This window comes from Carcharodon carcharias (genome assembly GCF_017639515.1).
Source record: "Carcharodon carcharias isolate sCarCar2 chromosome 38 unlocalized genomic scaffold, sCarCar2.pri SUPER_38_unloc_24, whole genome shotgun sequence".
NCBI classification, from domain to species: Eukaryota; Metazoa; Chordata; class Chondrichthyes; order Lamniformes; family Lamnidae; genus Carcharodon; species Carcharodon carcharias.
The window spans coordinates 263,755-282,784 of NW_024470791.1; the positions used below are offsets into that span (position 1 = coordinate 263,755).

Genomic DNA, 19,030 nt, shown 5'->3' on the forward strand with positions numbered 1-19,030 from the left:
TACATTACACAGAGCACTGGTGGAGAGAGTGAGGGAGGGTCTCACTCTCCCATCCCAATCTCAGTGAGGGAGCGCTGTGGGAGTACATTACACAGAGCACTGGTGGAGAGAGTGAGGGAGGGTCTCACTCTCCCCATCCCAATCTCAGTGAGGGAGCGCTGTGGGAGTACATTACACAGAGCACTGGTGGAGAGAGTGAGGGAGGGTCTCACTCTCCCCATCCCAATCTCAGTGAGGGAGCGCTGTGGGAGTACATTACACAGAGCACTGGTGGAGAGAGTCAGGGAGGGTCTCACTCTCCCCATCCCAATCTCAGTGAGGGAGCGCTGTGGGAGTACATTACACAGAGCACTGGTGGAGAGAGTGAGGGAGGGTCTCACTCTCCCATCCCAATCTCAGTGAGGGAGCGCTGTGGGAGTACATTACACAGAGCACTGGTGGAGAGAGTGAGGGAGGGTCTCACTCTCCCCATCCCAATCTCAGTGAGGGAGCGCTGTGGGAGTACATTACACAGAGCACTGGTGGAGAGAGTGAGGGAGGGTCTCACTCTCCCCATCCCAATCTCAGTGAGGGAGCGCTGTGGGAGTACATTACACAGAGCACTGGTGGAGAGAGTGAGGGAGGGTCTCACTCTCCCCATCCCAATCTCAGTGAGGGAGCGCTGTGGGAGTACATTACACAGAGCACTGGTGGAGAGAGTGAGGGAGGGTCTCACTCTCCCCATCCCAATCTCAGTGAGGGAGCGCTGTGGGAGTACATTACACAGAGCACTGGTGGAGAGAGTGAGGGAGGGTCTCACTCTCCCATCCCAATCTCAGTGAGGGAGCGCTGTGGGAGTACATTACACAGAGCACTGGTGGAGAGAGTGAGGGAGGGTCTCACTCTCCCCATCCCAATCTCAGTGAGGGAGCGCTGTGGGAGTACATTACACAGAGCACTGGTGGAGAGAGTGAGGGAGGGTCTCACTCTCCCCATCCCAATCTCAGTGAGGGAGCGCTGTGGGAGTACATTACACAGAGCACTGGTGGAGAGAGTGATGGGGGAGTCTCACTCCCCCTCATCCCAATCTCAGTGAGGGAGCGCTGTGGGAGTACATTACACAGAGCACTGGTGGAGAGAGTGAGGGAGGGTCTCACTCTCCATCCCAATCTCAGTGAGGGTGCACTGTGGGAGTACATTACACAGAGCACTGGTGGAGAGACTGAGGGGGGGTCTCACTCTCCCCCATCCCAACATCAATGAGGGAGCGCTGTGGGAGTACATTACACAGAGCACTGGTGGAGAGAGTGAGGGAGGGTCTCACTCTCCCCCATCCCAATCTCAGTGAGGGAACGCTGTGGGAGTACATTACACAGAGCACTGGTGGAGAGAGTGAGGGAGGGTCTCACTCTTCCTCATCCCAAACTGAGTGAGGGAGCGCTGTGGGAGTACATTACACAGAACACCGGTGGAGAGAGTCAGGGAGGGTCTCACTCTCCCTCATCCCAATCTGAGTGAGGGAGTGCTGTGGGAGTACATTACACAGAGTGCTGGAGAGAGTGAGGGAGGGTCTCACTCTCCATCCCAATCTCAGTGAGGGAGCGCTGTGGGAGTACATTATACAGAGCACTGGTGGAGAGAGTCAGGGAGGGTCTCACTGTCCATCCCAATCTCAGTGAGGGAGCGCTGTGGGAGTACATTACACAGAGCACTGGTGGAGAGAGTGAGGGAGGGTCTCACTCTCCATCCCAATCTCAGTGAGGGAGCGCTGTGGGAGTACATTACACAGAGCACTGGTGGAGAGAGTGAGGGAGGGTCTCACTCTCCCCATCCCAATCTCAGTGAGGGAGCGCTGTGGGAGTACATTACACAGAGCACTGGTGGAGAGAGTGAGGGAGGGTCTCACTCTCCCCATCCCAATCTCAGTGAGGGAGCGCTGTGGGAGTACATTACACAGAGCACTGGTGGAGAGAGTGAGGGAGGGTCTCACTCTCCCCATCCCAATCTCAGTGAGGGAGCGCTGTGGGAGTACATTACACAGAGCACTGGTGGAGAGAGTGAGGGAGGGTCTCACTCTCCCCATCCCAATCTCAGTGAGGGAGCGCTGTGGGAGTACATTACACAGAGCACTGGTGGAGAGAGTGAGGGAGGGTCTCACTCTCCCCATCCCAATCTCAGTGAGGGAGCGCTGTGGGAGTACATTACACAGAGCACTGGTGGAGAGAGTGAGGGAGGGTCTCACTCTCCATCCCAATCTCAGTGAGGGAGCGCTGTGGGAGTACATTACACAGAGCACTGGTGGAGAGAGTGAGGGAGGGTCTCACTCTCCATCCCAATCTCAGTGAGGGAGCGCTGTGGGAGTACATTACACAGAGCACTGGTGGAGAGAGTCAGGGAGGGTCTCACTCTCCCCCATCCCAATCTCAGTGAGGGAGCGCTGTGGGAGTACATTACACAGAGCACTGGTGGAGAGAGTGTCGGAGGGTCTCAGTCTCCCCCATCCCAATCTCAGTGAGGGCTCACATTACACAGAGCACTGGTGGAGAGAGTGAGGGAGGGTCTCACTCTCCCCCATCCCAATCTCAGTGAGGGAGCGCTGTGGGAGTACTTTACACAGAGCACTGGTGGAGAGAGTGAGGGAGGGTCTCACTCTCCATCCCAATCTCAGTGAGGGAGCGCTGTGGGAGTACATTACACAGAGCACTGGTGGAGAGAGTGAGGGAGGGTCTCACTCTCCCCCATCCCAATCTCAGTGAGGGAGCGCTGTGGGAGTACATTACACAGAGCACTGGTGGAGAGAGTGAGGGAGGGTCTCACTCTCCCCCATCCCAATCTCAGTGAGGGAGCGCTCTGGGAGTACATTACACAGAGCACTGGTGGAGAGAGTGAGGGGGGGTCTCACTCTCCATCCCAATCTCAGTGAGTGAGCGCTGTGGGAGTACATTACACACAGCACTGGTGGAGAGAGTGAAGGGGGGGGCTCACTCTCCCCCAACCCAAAATCAGTGAGGGAGCACTGTGGGAGTACATTACACAGAGCACTACTGGAGAGAGTGAGGGGGGTTCTCACTCTCTCACATCCCAATCTCAGTGAGGGAGCGCTGTGGGAGTACATTACACAGAACACTGGTGGAGAGAGTCAGGGAGGGTCTCACTCTCCCCCATCCCAACATCAATGAGGGAGCGCTGTGGGAGTACATTACACAGAGCACTGGTGGAGAGAGTGAGGGAGGGTCTCACTCTCCCCCATCCCAATCTTAGTGAGGGTGTGCTGTGGGAGTACATTACATAGAGCACTGGTGGAGAAATTGAGGGGGGGTCTCACTCTCACCCATCCCAATCTCAGTGAGGGAGCGCTGTGGGAGTACATTACACAGAGCACTGGTGGAGAGAGTCAGGGAGGGTCTCACTCTCCATCCCAATATCAATGAGGGAGCGCTGTGGGAGTACATTACACAGAGCACTGGTGGAGAGAGTGAGGGAGGGTCTCACTCTCCCCCATCCCAATCTCAGTGAGGGAACGCTGTGGGAGTACATTACACAGAGCACTGGTGGAGAGAGTGAGGGAGGGTCTCACTCTCCCCCATCCCAATCTCATTGAGGGCGCACATTACACAGAGTACTGGTGGAGAGAGTGAGGGGGGAGTCTCACTCTCCCCCATCCCAATCTCAGTGAGGGAGTGCTGTGGGAGTATATTACACAGAGCGCTGGTGGAGTGAGGAAGGGTCTCACTCTCCATCCCAATCTCAGTGCGGGAGCGCTGTGGGAGTACATTACACAGAGCACTGGTGGAGAGAGTCAGGGAGGGTCTCACTCTCCCCCATCCCAATCTCAGTGAGGGAGCGCTGTGGGAGTATATTACACAGAGCACTGGTGGAGAGAGTCAGGGAGGGTCGCACTCTCCCCCATCCCAATCTCAGTGAGGGAGCGCTGTGGGAGTACTTTACACAGAGCACTGGTGGAGAGAGTGAGGGAGGGTCTCACTCTCCATCCCAATCTCAGTGAGGGAGCGCTGTGGGAGTACATTACACAGAGCACTGGTGGAGAGAGTGAGGGAGGGTCTCACTCTCCCCCATCCCAATCTCAGTGAGTGCTCACATTACACAGAGCACTGGTGGAGAGAGTGAGGGAGGGTCTCACTCTCCCCCATCCCAATCTCAGTGAGGGAGCGCTGTGGGAGTACATTACACAGAGCACTGGTGGAGAGAGTGAGGGGGGGTCTCACTCTCACCCATCCCAATCTCAGTGAGGGAGCGCTGTGGGAGTACATTACACAGAGCACTGGTGGAGAGAGTCAGGGAGGGTCTCACTCTCCCCCATCCCAATCTCAGTGAGGGAGCGCTGTGGGAGTACATTACACAGAGCACTGGTGGAGAGAGTCAGGGAGGGTCGCACTCTCCCCCATCCCAATCTCAGTGAGGGAGCGCTGTGGGAGTACATTACACAGAGCACTGGTGGAGAGAGTGAGGGAGGGTCTCACTCTCTATCCCAATCTCAGTGAGGGAGCGCTGTGGGAGTACATTACACAGAGCACTGGTCGAGAGAGTGAGGGAGGGTCTCACTCTCCATCCCAATCTCAGTGAGGGAGCGCTGTGGGAGTACATTACACAGAGCACTGGTGGAGAGATTGTTGGGGGGGTCTCACTCTCACCCATCCCAATCTCAGTGAGGGAGCGCTGTGGGAGTACATTACACAGAGCACTGGTGGAGAGAGTGAGGGAGGGTCTCACTCTCTATCCCAATCTCAGTGAGGTAGCGTTGTGGGAGTACATTACACAGAGCACTGGTCGAGAGAGTGAGGGGAGGTCTCACTCTCCATCCCAATCTCTGTGAAGGAGCGCTGTGGGAGTACATTACACAGAGCACTGGTGGAGAGAGTGAGGGAGGGTCTCACTCTCCCCCATCCCAATCTCAGTGAGGGCGCACATTACACAGAGCACTGGTGGAGAGAGTGATGGGGGAGTCTCACTCCCCCTCATCCCAATCTCAGTGAGGGAGTGCTGTGGGAGTACATTACACAGAGCACTGGTGGAGTGAGGAAGGGTCTCACTCTCCATCCCAATCTCAGTGAGGGATCGCTGTGGGAGTACATTACACAGAGCACTGGTGGAGAGAGTCAGGGAGGGTCTCACTCTCCCCCATCCCAATCTCAGTGAGGGATCGCTGTGGGAGTACTTTACACAGAGCACTGGTGGAGAGAGTGAGGGAGGGTCTTACTCTCCATCCCAATCTCAGTGAGTGTGCGCTGTGGGAGTACATTACACAGAGCACTGGTGGAGAGAGTGAGGGGGGAGTCTCACTCTCCCCCATCCCAATCTCAGTGAGGGAGTGCTGTGGGAGTATATTACACAGAGCGCTGGTGGAGTGAGGAAGGGTCTCACTCTCCATCCCAATCTCAGTGAGGGAGCGCTGTGGGAGTACATTACACAGAGCACTGGTGGAGAGAGTCAGGGAGGGTCTCACTCTCCCCCATCCCAATCTCAGTGAGGGAGCGCTGTGGGAGTATATTACACAGAGCACTGGTGGAGAGAGTCAGGGAGGGTCGCACTCTCCCCCATCCCAATCTCAGTGAGGGAGCGCTGTGGGAGTACTTTACACAGAGCACTGGTGGAGAGAGTGAGGGAGGGTCTCACTCTCCATCCCAATCTCAGTGAGGGAGCGCTGTGGGAGTACATTACACAGAGCACTGGTGGAGCGAGTGAGGGGGGGTCTCACTCTCCCCCATCCCAATCTCAGTGAGGGAGCGCTGCGGGAGTACATTACGCAGAGCACTGGTGGAGAGATTGAGGGGGGGTCTCATTCTCACCCATCCCAATCTCAGTGAGGGAGCGCTGTGGGAGTACATTACACACAGCACTGATGAAGAGAGTAAGGGAGGATCTCACTCTCCCCCATCCCAATCTCAGTGAGGGAGCGCTGTGGGAGCACATTACACAGAGCACTGGTGGAGAGAGTCAGGGAGGGTCTCACTCTCCATCCCAGTCTCAGTGAGGGAGCGCTGTGGGAGTACATTACAAAGAGCACAGGTGGAGAGAGTGAGGGAGGGTCTCACTCTCCATCCCAATTTCAGTGAGGGAACGCTGTGGGGGTACATTACACAGAGCACTGGTGGAGAGAGTGAGGGAGGGTCTGACTCTCCCCCATCCCAATCTCAGTGAGGGAACGCTGTGGGAGTACATTACACAGAGCACTGGTGGAGAGAGTGAGGGAGGGTCTCACTCTCCCCCATCCCAATCTCATTGAGGGCGCACATCACACAGAGCACTGGTGGAGAGAGTGAGGGAGGGTCTGACTCTCCCCCATCCCAATCTCAGTGAGGATGCACTGTGGGAGTACATTACACAGAGCACTGGTGGAGAGAGTCAGGGAGGGTCTTACTCTCCCCCATCCCAATCTCAGTGTGGGAGCGCTGTGGGAGTATATTACACAGAGCACTGGTGGAGAGAGTCAGGGAGGGTCGCACTCTCCCCCATCCCAATCTCAGTGAGGGAGCGCTGTGGGAGTACATTACACAGAGCACTGGTGGAGAGAATGAGGGAGGGTCTCACTCTCTATCCCAATCTCAGTGAGGTAGCGTTGTGGGAGTACATTACACAGAGCACTGGTCGAGAGAGTGAGGGGAGGTCTCACTCTCCATCCCAATCTCTGTGAAGGAGCGCTGTGGGAGTACATTACACAGAGCACTGGTGGAGAGATTGTTGGGGGGGTCTCACTCTCACCCATCCCAATCTCAGTGAGGGAGCGCTGTGGGAGTACATTACACAGAGCACTGGTGGAGAGAATGAGGGAGGGTCTCACTCTCTATCCCAATCTCAGTGAGGTAGCGTTGTGGGAGTACATTACACAGAGCACTGGTCGAGAGAGTGAGGGGAGGTCTCACTCTCCATCCCAATCTCTGTGAAGGAGCGCTGTGGGAGTACATTACACAGAGCACTGGTGGAGAGAGTCAGGGAGGGTCTCACTCTCCATCCCAATCTCAGTGAGGGATCGCTGTGGGAGTACATTACACAGAGCACTGGTGGAGAGAGTCAGGGAGGGTCTCACTCTCCCCCATCCCAATCTCAGTGAGGGATCGCTGTGGGAGTACTTTACACAGAGCACTGGTGGAGAGAGTGAGGGAGGGTCTTACTCTCCATCCCAATCTCAGTGAGTGTGCGCTGTGGGAGTACATTACACAGAGCACTGGTGGAGAGAGTGAGGGAGGGTCTCACTCTCCATCCCAATCTCAGTGAGGGAGCGCTGTGGGAGTACATTACACAGAGCACTGGTGGAAAGAGTGAGGGAGGGTCTCACTCTCCATCCCAATCTCAGTGAGGGAGCGCTGTGGGAGTACATTACACAGAGCACTGGTGCAGACAGTGAGGGAGGGTCTCACTCTCCATCCCAATCTCAGTGAGGGAACGCTGTGGGGGTACATTACACAGAGCACTGGTGGAGAAGGTGAGGGAGGGTCTCACTCTCCCCCATCCCAACATCAATGAGGGAGCGCTGTGGGAGTACATTACACAGAGCACTGGTGGAGAGAGTGAGGGAGGGTCTCACTCTCCCCCATCCCAATCTTAGTGAGGGTGTGCTGTGGGAGTACATTACATAGAGCACTGGTGGAGAAATTGAGGGGGGGTCTCACTCTCACCCATCCCAATCTCAGTGAGGGAGCGCTGTGGGAGTACATTACACAGAGCACTGGTGGAGAGAGTCAGGGAGGGTCTCACTCTCCATCACAATATCAATGAGGGAGCGCTGGGGGAGTACATTACACAGAGCACTGGTGGAGAGAGTGAGGGAGGGTCTCACTCTCCCCCATCCCAATCTCAGTGAGGGAACGCTGTGGGAGTACATTACACAGAGCACTGGTGGAGAGAGTGAGGGAGGGTCTCACTCTCCCCCATCCCAATCTCATTGAGGGCGCACATTACACAGAGCACTGGTGGAGAGAGTGAGGGGGGAGTCTCACTCTCCCCCATCCCAATCTCAGTGAGGGAGTGCTGTGGGAGTATATTACACAGAGCGCTGGTGGAGTGAGGAAGGGTCTCACTCTCCATCCCAATCTCAGTGCGGGAGCGCTGTGGGAGTACATTACACAGAGCACTGGTGGAGAGAGTCAGGGAGGGTCTCACTCTCCCCCATCCCAATCTCAGTGAGGGAGCGCTGTGGGAGTACATTACACAGAGCACTGGTGGAGAGAGTGAGGGAGGGTCTCACTCTCCCCCATCCCAATCTCAGTGAGGGAGCGCTGTGGGAGTACATTACACAGAGCACTGGTGGAGAGAGTGAGGGGGGGTCTCACTCAACCCCATCCCAATCTCAGTGAGGGAGCGCTGTGGGAGTACATTACACAGAGCACTGGTGAAGAGAGGAAGGGAGGATCTCACTCTCCCCCATCCCAATCTCAGTGAGGGAGCGCTGTGGGAGCACATTACACAGAGCACTGGTGGAGAGAGTCAGGGAGGGTCTCACTCTGCATCCCAGTCTCAGTGAGGGAGCGCTGTGGGAGTACATTACAAAGAGCACAGGTGGAGAGAGTGAGGGAGGGTCTCACTCTCCATCCCAATTTCAGTGAGGGAACGCTGTGGGGGTACATTACACAGAGCACTGGTGGAGAGAGTGAGGGAGGGTCTGACTCTCCCCCATCCCAATCTCAGTGAGGGAACGCTGTGGGAGTACATTACACAGAGCACTGGTGGAGAGAGGGAGGGAGGGTCTCACTCTCCCCCATCCCAATCTCATTGAGGGCGCACATTACACAGAGCACTGGTGGAGAGAGTGATGGGGGAGTCTCACTCCCCCTCATCCCAATCTCAGTGAGGGAGTGCTGTGGGAGTACATTACACAGAGCGCTGGTGGAGTGAGGAAGGGTCTCACTCTCCATCCCAATCTCAGTGAGGGATCGCTGTGGGAGTACTTTACACAGAGCACTGGTGGAGAGAGTGAGGGAGGGTCTTACTCTCCATCCCAATCTCAGTGAGTGTGCGCTGTGGGAGTACATTACACAGAGCACTGGTGGAGAGAGTGAGGGAGGGTCTCACTCTCCATCCCAATCTCAGTGAGGGAGCGCTGTGGGAGTACATTACACAGAGCACTGGTGGAAAGAGTGAGGGTCTCATTCTCCATCCCAATCTCAGTGAGGGAGCGCTGTGGGAGTACATTACACAGAGCACTGGTTGAGAGAGTGTGGGAGGGTCTGACTCTCCATCCCAATCTCAGTGAGGGAGCGCTGTGGGAGTACATTACACAGAGCACTGGTGGAGAAAGTGAGGGAGGGTCTCACTCTCCATCCCAATCTCAGTGAGGGAGCGCTGTGGGAGTACATTACACAGAGCACTGGTGCAGACAGTGAGGGAGGGTCTCACTCTCCATCCCAATCTCAGTGAGGGAGCGCTGTGGGAGTACATTACACAGAGCACTGGTGGAGAGAGTCAGGGAGGGTCTCACTGTCCATCCCAATCTCAGTGAGGGAGTGCTGTGGGAGTACATTACACAGAGCACTGGTGGAGAGAGTCAGGAAGAGTCTCACTCTCCCCCATCCCAATCTCAGTGAGGGAGCACTGTGGGAGTACATTACAAAGAGCACTGGTGGAGAGAGTGAGGGAGGGTCTCACTCTCCATCCCAATCTCAGTGAGGGAGCGCTTTGGGAGTACATTACACAGAGCACTGGTGGAGAGAGTGAGGGGGGGTCTCACTCTCACCCATCCCAATCTCAGTGAGGGAGCGCTGTGGGAGTACATTACACAGAGCACTGGTGGAGAGAGTCAGGGAGGGTCTCACTCTCCCTCATCCCAATCTGAGTGAGGGAATGCTGTGGGAGTACATTACACAGAGCACCGGTGGAGAGAGTCAGGGAGGGTCTCACTCTCCCTCAGCCCAATCTCAGTGAGGGAGCGCTGTGGGAGTACATTACACAGAGCACTGGTGGAGAGAGTGAGGGAGGGTCTCACTCTCCATCCCAATCTCAGTGAGGGAGCGCTGTGGGAGTACATTACACAGAGCACTGGTGGAGAGAGTGAGGGAGGGTCTCACTCTCCCCCATCCCAATCCCAGTGAGGGAGCGCTGTGGGAGTACATTACACAGAGCACTGGTGGAGAGAGTGAGGGAGGGTCTCACTCTCCCCCATCCCAATCTCAGTGAGGGCGCACATTACACAGAGCACTGGTGGAGAGAGTGAGGGGGGGTCTCACCCTCCCCCATCCCAATCTCAGTGAGGGTGTGCTGTGGGAGTACATTACACAGAGCACTGGTGACGAGATTGAGGGGGGGTCTCACTCTCACCCATCCCAATCTCAGTGAGGGTGTGCTGTGGGAGTACATTACACAGAGCACTGGTGGAGAGATTGAGGAGGGGTCTCATTCTCACCCATCCCAATCTCAGTGAGGGAGCGCTGTGGGAGTACATTACACACAGCACTGATGGAGAGAGTAAGGGAGGTTCTCACTCTCCCCCATCCCAATCTCAGTGAGGGAGCACATTACACAGAGCACTTGTGGAGAGAGTGAGGGAGGGTCTCACTCTCCCCCATCCCAATCTCACTGAGGGAGCGCTGTGGGAGTCCATTACACAGAGCACTGGTGGAGAGAGTGAGGGGGGGTCTAACTCTCCCCCATCCCAATCTCAGTGAGGGAGCGCTGTGGGAGTACATTACACAGAGCACTGGTGGAGAGAGTGAGTGAGGGTCTCACTCTCCATCCCAATCTCAATGAGGGAGCGCTGTGGGAGTACATTACACAGAGCACTGGTGGAGAGAGTGAGGGGGGATCTCACTCTCCCCCATCCCAATCTCAGTGAGGGCGCACATTACACAGAGCACTGGTGGAGAGAGTGAGGGAGGGTCTCGCTCTCCCTCATCCCAATCTCAGTGTGGGAGCGCTGTGGGAGTACATTACAAAGAGCACTGGTGGAGAGAGTGAGGGAGGGTCTCACTCTCCCCCATCCCAATCTCAGTGAGGGAGCGCTGTGGGGGTACATGACACAGAGCACTGATGGAGAGAGTGAGGGGGGGTCTCACTCTCCATCCCAATCTCAGTGAGGGACCGCTGTGGGAGTACATTACACAGAGCACTGGTGGAGAGGGTGAGTCAGGGTGGGGTCTCACTCAGTGCTATCTACTGCAGTTTGCTGTGTGGAAGGGGAGTTTGTTGAGTAGATTGTACTGTAACGAAAGGAGAGGCTGATGCTGGGGTTTGAGGGGGGAGACAGAAGGGAGAGAGGAGAGGTTTACCTTGATGAGCAGCACCGAGTGGCTGCGGCTGGAGCGACCATTCAGCTTGGTGCTGGCTGTGGTGCGTTTCTCTGTGGCTGGCAAGAAGAATTGCTCGAACTCCACAAAGCTGCTGACGGGCTGCTGCGTCAGGTTGGGGATGAAGATGTTTTTCTCTCTGTCCTCACGGATCGGCAGGTCCTGGTGCCTGGTCTCCAGCAGGTCCAGTACCTTGAGACATGGCAGGGGCGTTAACAGGTTGGAAGGAGTCCGTGCGACGTCAAGGTGGGACAGGGCCCAGCATTCCCTGCCTGTCTCACACTCTGCTGTCAGCCAGCGCTGACGGGGAGCTGCTCACTGGGGCTATTACAGAGGGGCAGTTAACGGTCAACCACACGCCTGTGGCCTGTAGTCACGTGTAGGCCCGGCCGGGGGGTGATGGAAGATTTCCTTCCCTGGTGAAGGGGCGGGGGGTGGGGGTGGGGGGGGTGGTTGTGACAACCAGGTAGTTTCAAGCTCACCCTTAACTATAACAAAAACAGAAACAGAAATAGCTGGAAAAAACTCAGCAGGTCTGGCAGCATCGGCGGAGAGGGACACAGCTAACGTTTCCAGTCCTCATGACCCTTCAACAGAACTAAGGAAAAATAGGAGAGGGGTGAAATATAAGCTGGTTTCGGGGAGTCGGGGGGGGATGGTGCTGTTGGGACAAGCAGCCAGGGATAGGTGGAGATAACCAAAAGCTGTCAGACAAAAGGACAAAGGGGTGTTGAAGGTGGTGATATTATCTAAAGGAATGTGCTAATTAAGAGAAGACAGGACAGATAAGGTACAGATAGCCCTAGTGGGGGTGGGGGAGTACTGAAAGGTAGAAATAAACCTTGGGTGGAAACACATTGAAACATAATGGAAATAGGTGGGAAAAGAATAATCTATATAAATTATTGGAAAAAACAAAAGGAAGGGGGGAAGAAACAGAAAGGGGGTGGGGCTGGAGGAGGAAGGTCAAGATCTAAAGTTGTTGAACTCAATATTCAGTCCGGAAGGCTGTAAGGTGCCTGGTCGGAAGATGAGGTGCTGTTCCTCCAGTTTGCGTTGGGCTTCACTGGAACAATGCAGCAAGCCAAGGACGGACCATCTTCAACACCTCTTTGTCCTTTAGTCTGGGACAGCTTTTGGTTATCTCCACCTATCACTGGCTGCTTGACCCAACAACCAGCACCACCACCCCCCCTTAAACCAGCTTATATTTCACCCCTCTCCTATTTTTCCTTAGTTCTGTTGAAGGGTCATGAGGACTGGAAACGTTAGCTGTGTCCCTCTCCGCCGATGCTGCCAGACCTGCTGAGTTTTTTCCAGCTATTTCTGTTTCTGTTTTTGTTTTGCATTTCCGGCATCCGCAGTTCTTTGCTTTTATCACCGTTAACTGTGTCCAGCTGTTTATCCCAGATTGAATGAACGAGTTGAATTCCAATTCTCTCTGAAGCCCTGTCAGATTTTAAACTTGGTTTCTGTGGATTACTGATCCCGGAACATTGGCACTACACTAACATATGGCAGATAGGCAGCCGCTGGGGGAAGCAGGACCATGTTCATGCTGACACTCTAACACTCTCACCTTCTCCTGGTAGATCTCCAGGTAAGACATAGTGATGGCGAATCTCCAGGAGGGGCCACTCAGCTGATCACTCTGCTCCCGGCTCATGCGGAATATGTCGAGCAGGGCACGAGGGACCACTCCGGGCTGCTCGGGACTACCCAGCATGGTGTGGGTCTTACCTGTCGGTGAGGAACAGAGAAACAGTGAGTGGCACAGCTTCCAAAACAAGAGGCTGCAGAAAGGGCTCACTCACTCACCTGCACCCGTGGGTCCATAGGCAAACACACTGGCATTCTGTCCATTCAGCACGTGTGACAAGATGGGCTTGACCGAGCCCATGTAGATTTCCTGCTGAGAGGAGTCATCACCATAAAAAGCATCGAAGCTGCGAGACACAAGCAAGAGGTTAGAAAATAAATCCATTCAGAGCCCCAGCGAGCACAGAAACACATCATTCAGCCCAACAAACCGAGCACTGTCCAATAGACAGCAGCTTCAGCAAACACACTAACACTCACTAAAAATCTCCAGCTGTTACAGACCCGTCCCCACCAGTACTGTACCCCGGTGTTATACAGTGACAGACCCGTCCCCACCAGTGCTATACCCCAGTGCTTTACAGTGACAGACCCGTCCCCACCAGTACTGTACCACAATGTTATACAGTGACAGACCCGTCCCCAAGAGTACTGTACCACAGTGTTATACAGTGACAGACCCGTCCCCACCAGTATTGTACCACAGTGTTATGCAGTGACAGACCCGTCCCCACCAGTACTGTATCCCAGTGTTATACAGTGACAGACCCGTCCCCACCAGTACTGTACCCAGTGTTATGCAATGACAGACCCGTCCCCACCAGTACTGTATCCTAGTGTTATACAGTGACAGACCTGTCCCCACCAGGACTGTACCACAGTGTTATACAGTGACAGACCTGTCCCCACCAGTACTGTACCCGTGTTATACAGTGACAGACCTGTCCCCACCAGTACTGTACCACAGTGTTATACAATGACAGAGCTGTCCCCACCAGTACTGTACCCCAGTGTTATACAGTGACAGACACATCCCCACCAGTACTGTACCCCAGTGTGATACAGTGACAGACACATCCCCACCAGTACTGTACCCGTGTTATACAGTGACAGACCTGTCCCCACCAGTACTGTACCCGTGTTATACAATGACAGACCTGTCCCCACCAGTACTGTACCCCAGTGTTATACAGTGACAGACCTGTCCCCACCAGTACTGTACCCCAGTGTTATAAAGTGACAGACCGGTCCCCACCAGTACTGTACCCCAATGTTATAGTGACAGAGCTGTCCCCACCAGTACTGCACCCCAGTGTTATACAGTGACAGACCTGTCCCCACCAGTACTGTACCCCAGTGTTATACAGTGACAGACCTGTCCCCACCAGTACTGTACCACAGTGTTATACAGTGACAGACCTGTCCCCACCAGTACTGTAGCCCAGTGTTATACAATGACAGACCTGTCCCCACCAGTACTGTACCCCAGTGTTATACAGTGACAGACCAGACCCAACCAGTACTGTACCACAGTGTTATACAATGACAGACACATCCCCACCAGTACTGTACCCCAGTGTGATAGTGACAGACCTGTCCCCACCAGTACTGTACCCCAGTGTGATACAGTGACAGACACATCCCCACCAGTACTGTACCCGTGTTATACAGTGACAGAACTGTCCCCACCAGTACTGTACCCCAGTGTTATACAGTGACAGACCTGTCCCCACCAGTACTGTACCCCAGTGTTATAAAGTGACAGACCTGTCCCCACCAGTACTGTACCCCAATGTTATAGTGACAGAGCTGTCCCCACCAGTACTGTACCCCAGTGTTATACAGTGACAGACCTGTCCCCACCAGTACTGTACCCCAGTGTTATACAGTGACAGACGTGTCCCCACCAGTACTGTACCACAGTGTTATACAGTGACAGACCTGACCCCACCAGTACTGTAGCCCAGTGTTATACAATGACAGACCTGTCCCCATCAGTACTGTACCCCAGTGTTATACAGTGACAGACCTGTCCCCACCAGTACTGTACCCCAGTGTTATGCAGTGACTGACCTATCACCACCAGTACTGTACCCCAGTGCTATGCAGTGACAGACCTGTCCCCACCAGTACTGTACCACAGTGTTATACAATGACAGACCTTTCCCCACCAGTACTGTACCCCTGTGTTATACAATGACAGACCTGTCCACGCCAGTACTGTACCCCAGCGTTATACAGTGACAGATCCGTCTCCACCAGTACTGCACCCCAGTGTTATACAGTGACAGATCCGTCTCCACCAGTACTGCACCCCAGTGTTCTACAGTGACAGACCCATTCCCACCAGTACTGTACCCCAGTGTTATACACTGACAGACCTGTCCCCACCAGTACTGCACCCCAGTGTTATACAGTGACAGACCCATTCCCACCAGTACTGTACCCCAGTGTTACACAGTGACAGACTCGTCCCCACCAGTACTGTACCCCAGTGTTATACAGTGACAGACCTGCCCCCACCAGTACTGTACCTCAGTGTTATACAGTGACAGACCCGTCCCCAACAGCACTGTACACCAGTGCTTTACAGAGAAAGCCCCGTCCCCACCAGTACAGTACCTCAGTGTTATACAGTAACAGACCCGTCCCCACCAGTACTGTACCCCAGTGATTTACAGTGACAGACCTGTCCCCACCAGTACTGTACCCCAGTGTTATACAGTGACAGACCTGTCCCCACCAGTACTGTAGCCCAGTGTTATACAGTGACAGACCCGTCCCCACCAGTACTGTACCCCAGTGTTATACACTGACAGACCTGTCCCCACCAGTACTGTAGCCCAGTGTTATACAGTGACAGACCCGTCCCCACCAGTACTGTACCCCAGTGTTATACAGTGACAGACCCGTCCCCACCAGTACTGTACCCCAGTGTTATACAGTGACAGACCCGACCCAACCAGCACTGCACCCCAGTGTTATATAGCGACAGACCCGTCCCCACCAGTACTGTAGCCCAGTGTTATACAGTGACAGACCCGACCCAACCAGCACTGCACCCCAGTGTTATATAGCGACAGACCCGTCCCCACCAGTACTGTAGCCCAGTGTTATACAGTGACAGACCTGTCCCCACCAGTACTGTAGCCCAGTGTTATACAATGACAGACCTGTCCCCACCAGTACTGTACCCCAGTGTTATACAGTGACAGACCTGTCCCCACCAGTACTGTACCCCAGTGCTTTACAGTGACAGACCCGGCCCCACCAGTACTGTACCACAATGTTATACAGTGACAGACCCGTCCTAACCAGTACTGTACCACAGTGTTATGCAGTGACAGACCCGTCCCCACCAGTACTGTATCCCAGTGTTATACAGTGACAGACCTGTCCCCACCAGGACTGTACCACAGTGTTATACAGTGACAGACCTGTCCCCACCAGTACTGTACCCCAGTGTTATACAGTGACAGACCTGTCCGCACCAGTACTGTACCCCAGTGTTATACAGTGACAGAACTGTCCCCACCAGTACTGTACCCCAGAGTTATACAGTAACAGACCTGTCCCCACCAGTACTGTACCACAGTGTTATACAATGACAGACCTGTCCCCACCAGTACTGTACCCCAGTGTTATACAGTGACAGACACATCCCCACCAGTACTGTACCCCAGTGTGATACAGTGACAGACACATCCCCACCAGTACTGTACCCGTGTTATACAGTGACAGACCTGTCCCCACCAGTACTGTACCCGTGTTATACAGTGACAGACCTGTCCCCACCAGTACTGTACCCCAGTGTTATACAGTGACAGACCTGTCCCCACCAGTACTGTACCCCAGTGTTATAAAGTGACAGACCGGTCGCCACCAGTACTGTAGCCCAATGTTATAGTGACAGAGCTGTCCCCACCAGTACTGTACCCCAGTGTTATACAGTGACAGACCTGTCCCCACCAGTACTGTACCCCAGTGTTATACAGTGACAGACCTGTCCCCACCAGTACTGTACCACAGTGTTATACAGTGACAGACCTGTCCCCACCAGTACTGTAGCCCAGTGTTATACAATGACAGACCTGTCCCCACCAGTACTGTACCCCAGTGTTATACAGTGACAGACCTGTCCCCACCAGTACTGTACCACAGTGTTATACAATGACAGACACATCCCCACCAGTACTGTACCCCAGTGTGATACAGTGACAGACACATCCCCACCAGTACTGTACCCCAGTGTGATACAGTGACAGACACATCCCCACCAGTACTGTACCCGTGTTATACAGTGACAGACCTGTCCCCACCAGTACTGTACCCGTGTTATACAGTGACAGACCTGTCCCCACCAGTACTGTACCCCAGTGTTATACAGTGACAGACCTGTCCCCACCAGTACTGTACCCCAGTGTTATAAAGTGACAGACCGGTCCCCACCAGTACTGTACCCCAATGTTATAGTGACAGAGCTGTCCCCAACAGTACTGTACCCCAGTGTTATACAGTGACAGACCTGTCCCCACCAGTACTGTACCCCAGTGTTATACAGTGACAGACCTGGCCCCACCAGTACTGTACCACAGTGTTATACAGTGACAGACCTGTCCCCACCAGTACTGTAGCCCAGTGTTATACAATGACAGACCTGTCCCCACCAGTACTGTACCCCAGTGTTATACAGTGACAGACCGGTCCCCACCAGTACTGTACCCCAGTGTTATGCAGTGACTGACCTATCCCCACCAGTACTGTACCCCAGTGCTATACAGTGACAGACCTGACCCCACCAGTACTGTACCACAGTGTTATACAATGACAGACCTGTCCCCACCAGTACTGTACCCCTGTGTTATACAATGACAGACCTGTCCACGCCAGTACTGTACCCCAGCGTTATACAGTGACAGATCCGTCTCCACCAGTACTGCACCCCAGTGTTATACAGTGACAGATCCGTCTCCACCAGTACTGCACCCCAGTGTTCTACAGTGACAGACCCATTCCCACCAGTACTGTACCCCAGTGTTATACACTGACAGACCTGTCCCCACCAGTACTGCACCCCAGTGTTCTACAGTGACAGACCCATTCCCACCAGTACTGTACCCCAGTGTTACACAGTGACAGACCCGTCCCCACCAGTACTGTACCCCAGTGTTATACAGTGACAGACCCGTCCCCACCAGTAATGTACCCCAGTGTTATACAGTGACAGACCCGACCCAACCAGCACTGCACCCCAGTGTTATATAGCGACAGACCTGTCCCCACCAGTACTGTAGCCCAGTGTTATACAGTGACAGACCTGTCCCCACCAGTACTGTAGCCCAGTGTTATACAGTGACAGACCTGTCCCCACCAGTACTGTAGCCCAGTGTTGTACAATGACAGACCTGTCCCCACCAGTACTGTACCCCAGTGTTATAGTGACAGACCCGTCCCCACCAGTACTGTACCCCAGTGTTTTACAGTGACAGACCTGTCCCCACCAGTACTGTGGCCCAGTGTTATACAGTGACAGACCTGTCCCCACCAGTACTGTACCCCAGTGTTATACAATGACAGACCTGTCCCCACCAGTACTGTACCACAGTGTTATACAATGACAGACCTGTCCCCACCAGTACTGTACCCGTGTTATACAATGACAGACCTGTCCACGCCAGTACTGTACCCCAGCGTTATACAGTGACAGATCCGTCTCCACCAGTACTGCACCCCAGTGTTATACAGTGACAGATCCGTCTCCACCAGTACTGCACCCCAGTGTTATACAGTGACAGACCCATTCCCATCAGTACTGTACCCCAGTGTTATACAGTGACAGACCTGTCCCCACCAGTACTGTACCCGTGTTATACAGTGACAGACCTGTCCCCACCAGTACTGTACCACAGTGTGAAACAGTGACAGACCTGTCCCCACCAGTACTGCACCCCAGTGTTCTACAGTGACAGACCCATTCCCACCAGTACTGTACCCCAGTGTTATACACTGACAGACCTGTCCCCACCAGTACTGCACCCCAGTGTTATACAGTGACAGACCCATTCCCACCAGTACTGTACCCAAGTGTTACACAGTGACAGACTCGTCCCCACCAGTACTGTACCCCAGTGTTATACAGTGACAGACCTGCCCCCACCAGTACTGTACCTCAGTGTTATACAGTGACAGACCCGTCCCCAACAGCACTGTACACCAGT

At 54.3% G+C, this 19,030-nt stretch overlaps 1 protein-coding gene across 2 annotated transcripts in view; it reads right to left on the reverse strand.

Moving 5' to 3' along the window:
• kif22 (kinesin family member 22) overlaps positions 1 to 19,030 on the reverse strand; it is a 181,022-nt gene that overhangs the window by 134,939 nt on the left and 27,053 nt on the right. For both annotated transcript variants that reach the window (XM_041182173.1, XM_041182172.1), the window contains exons 3-5: positions 13,032 to 13,159; positions 12,793 to 12,953; positions 11,196 to 11,405 (exon numbers count right to left, since the gene is read on the reverse strand). In XM_041182173.1, coding sequence (XP_041038107.1) covers positions 11,196 to 11,405; positions 12,793 to 12,953; positions 13,032 to 13,159 — 499 coding nt within the window. The remainder of the gene's footprint in view (positions 1 to 11,195; positions 11,406 to 12,792; positions 12,954 to 13,031; positions 13,160 to 19,030) is intronic.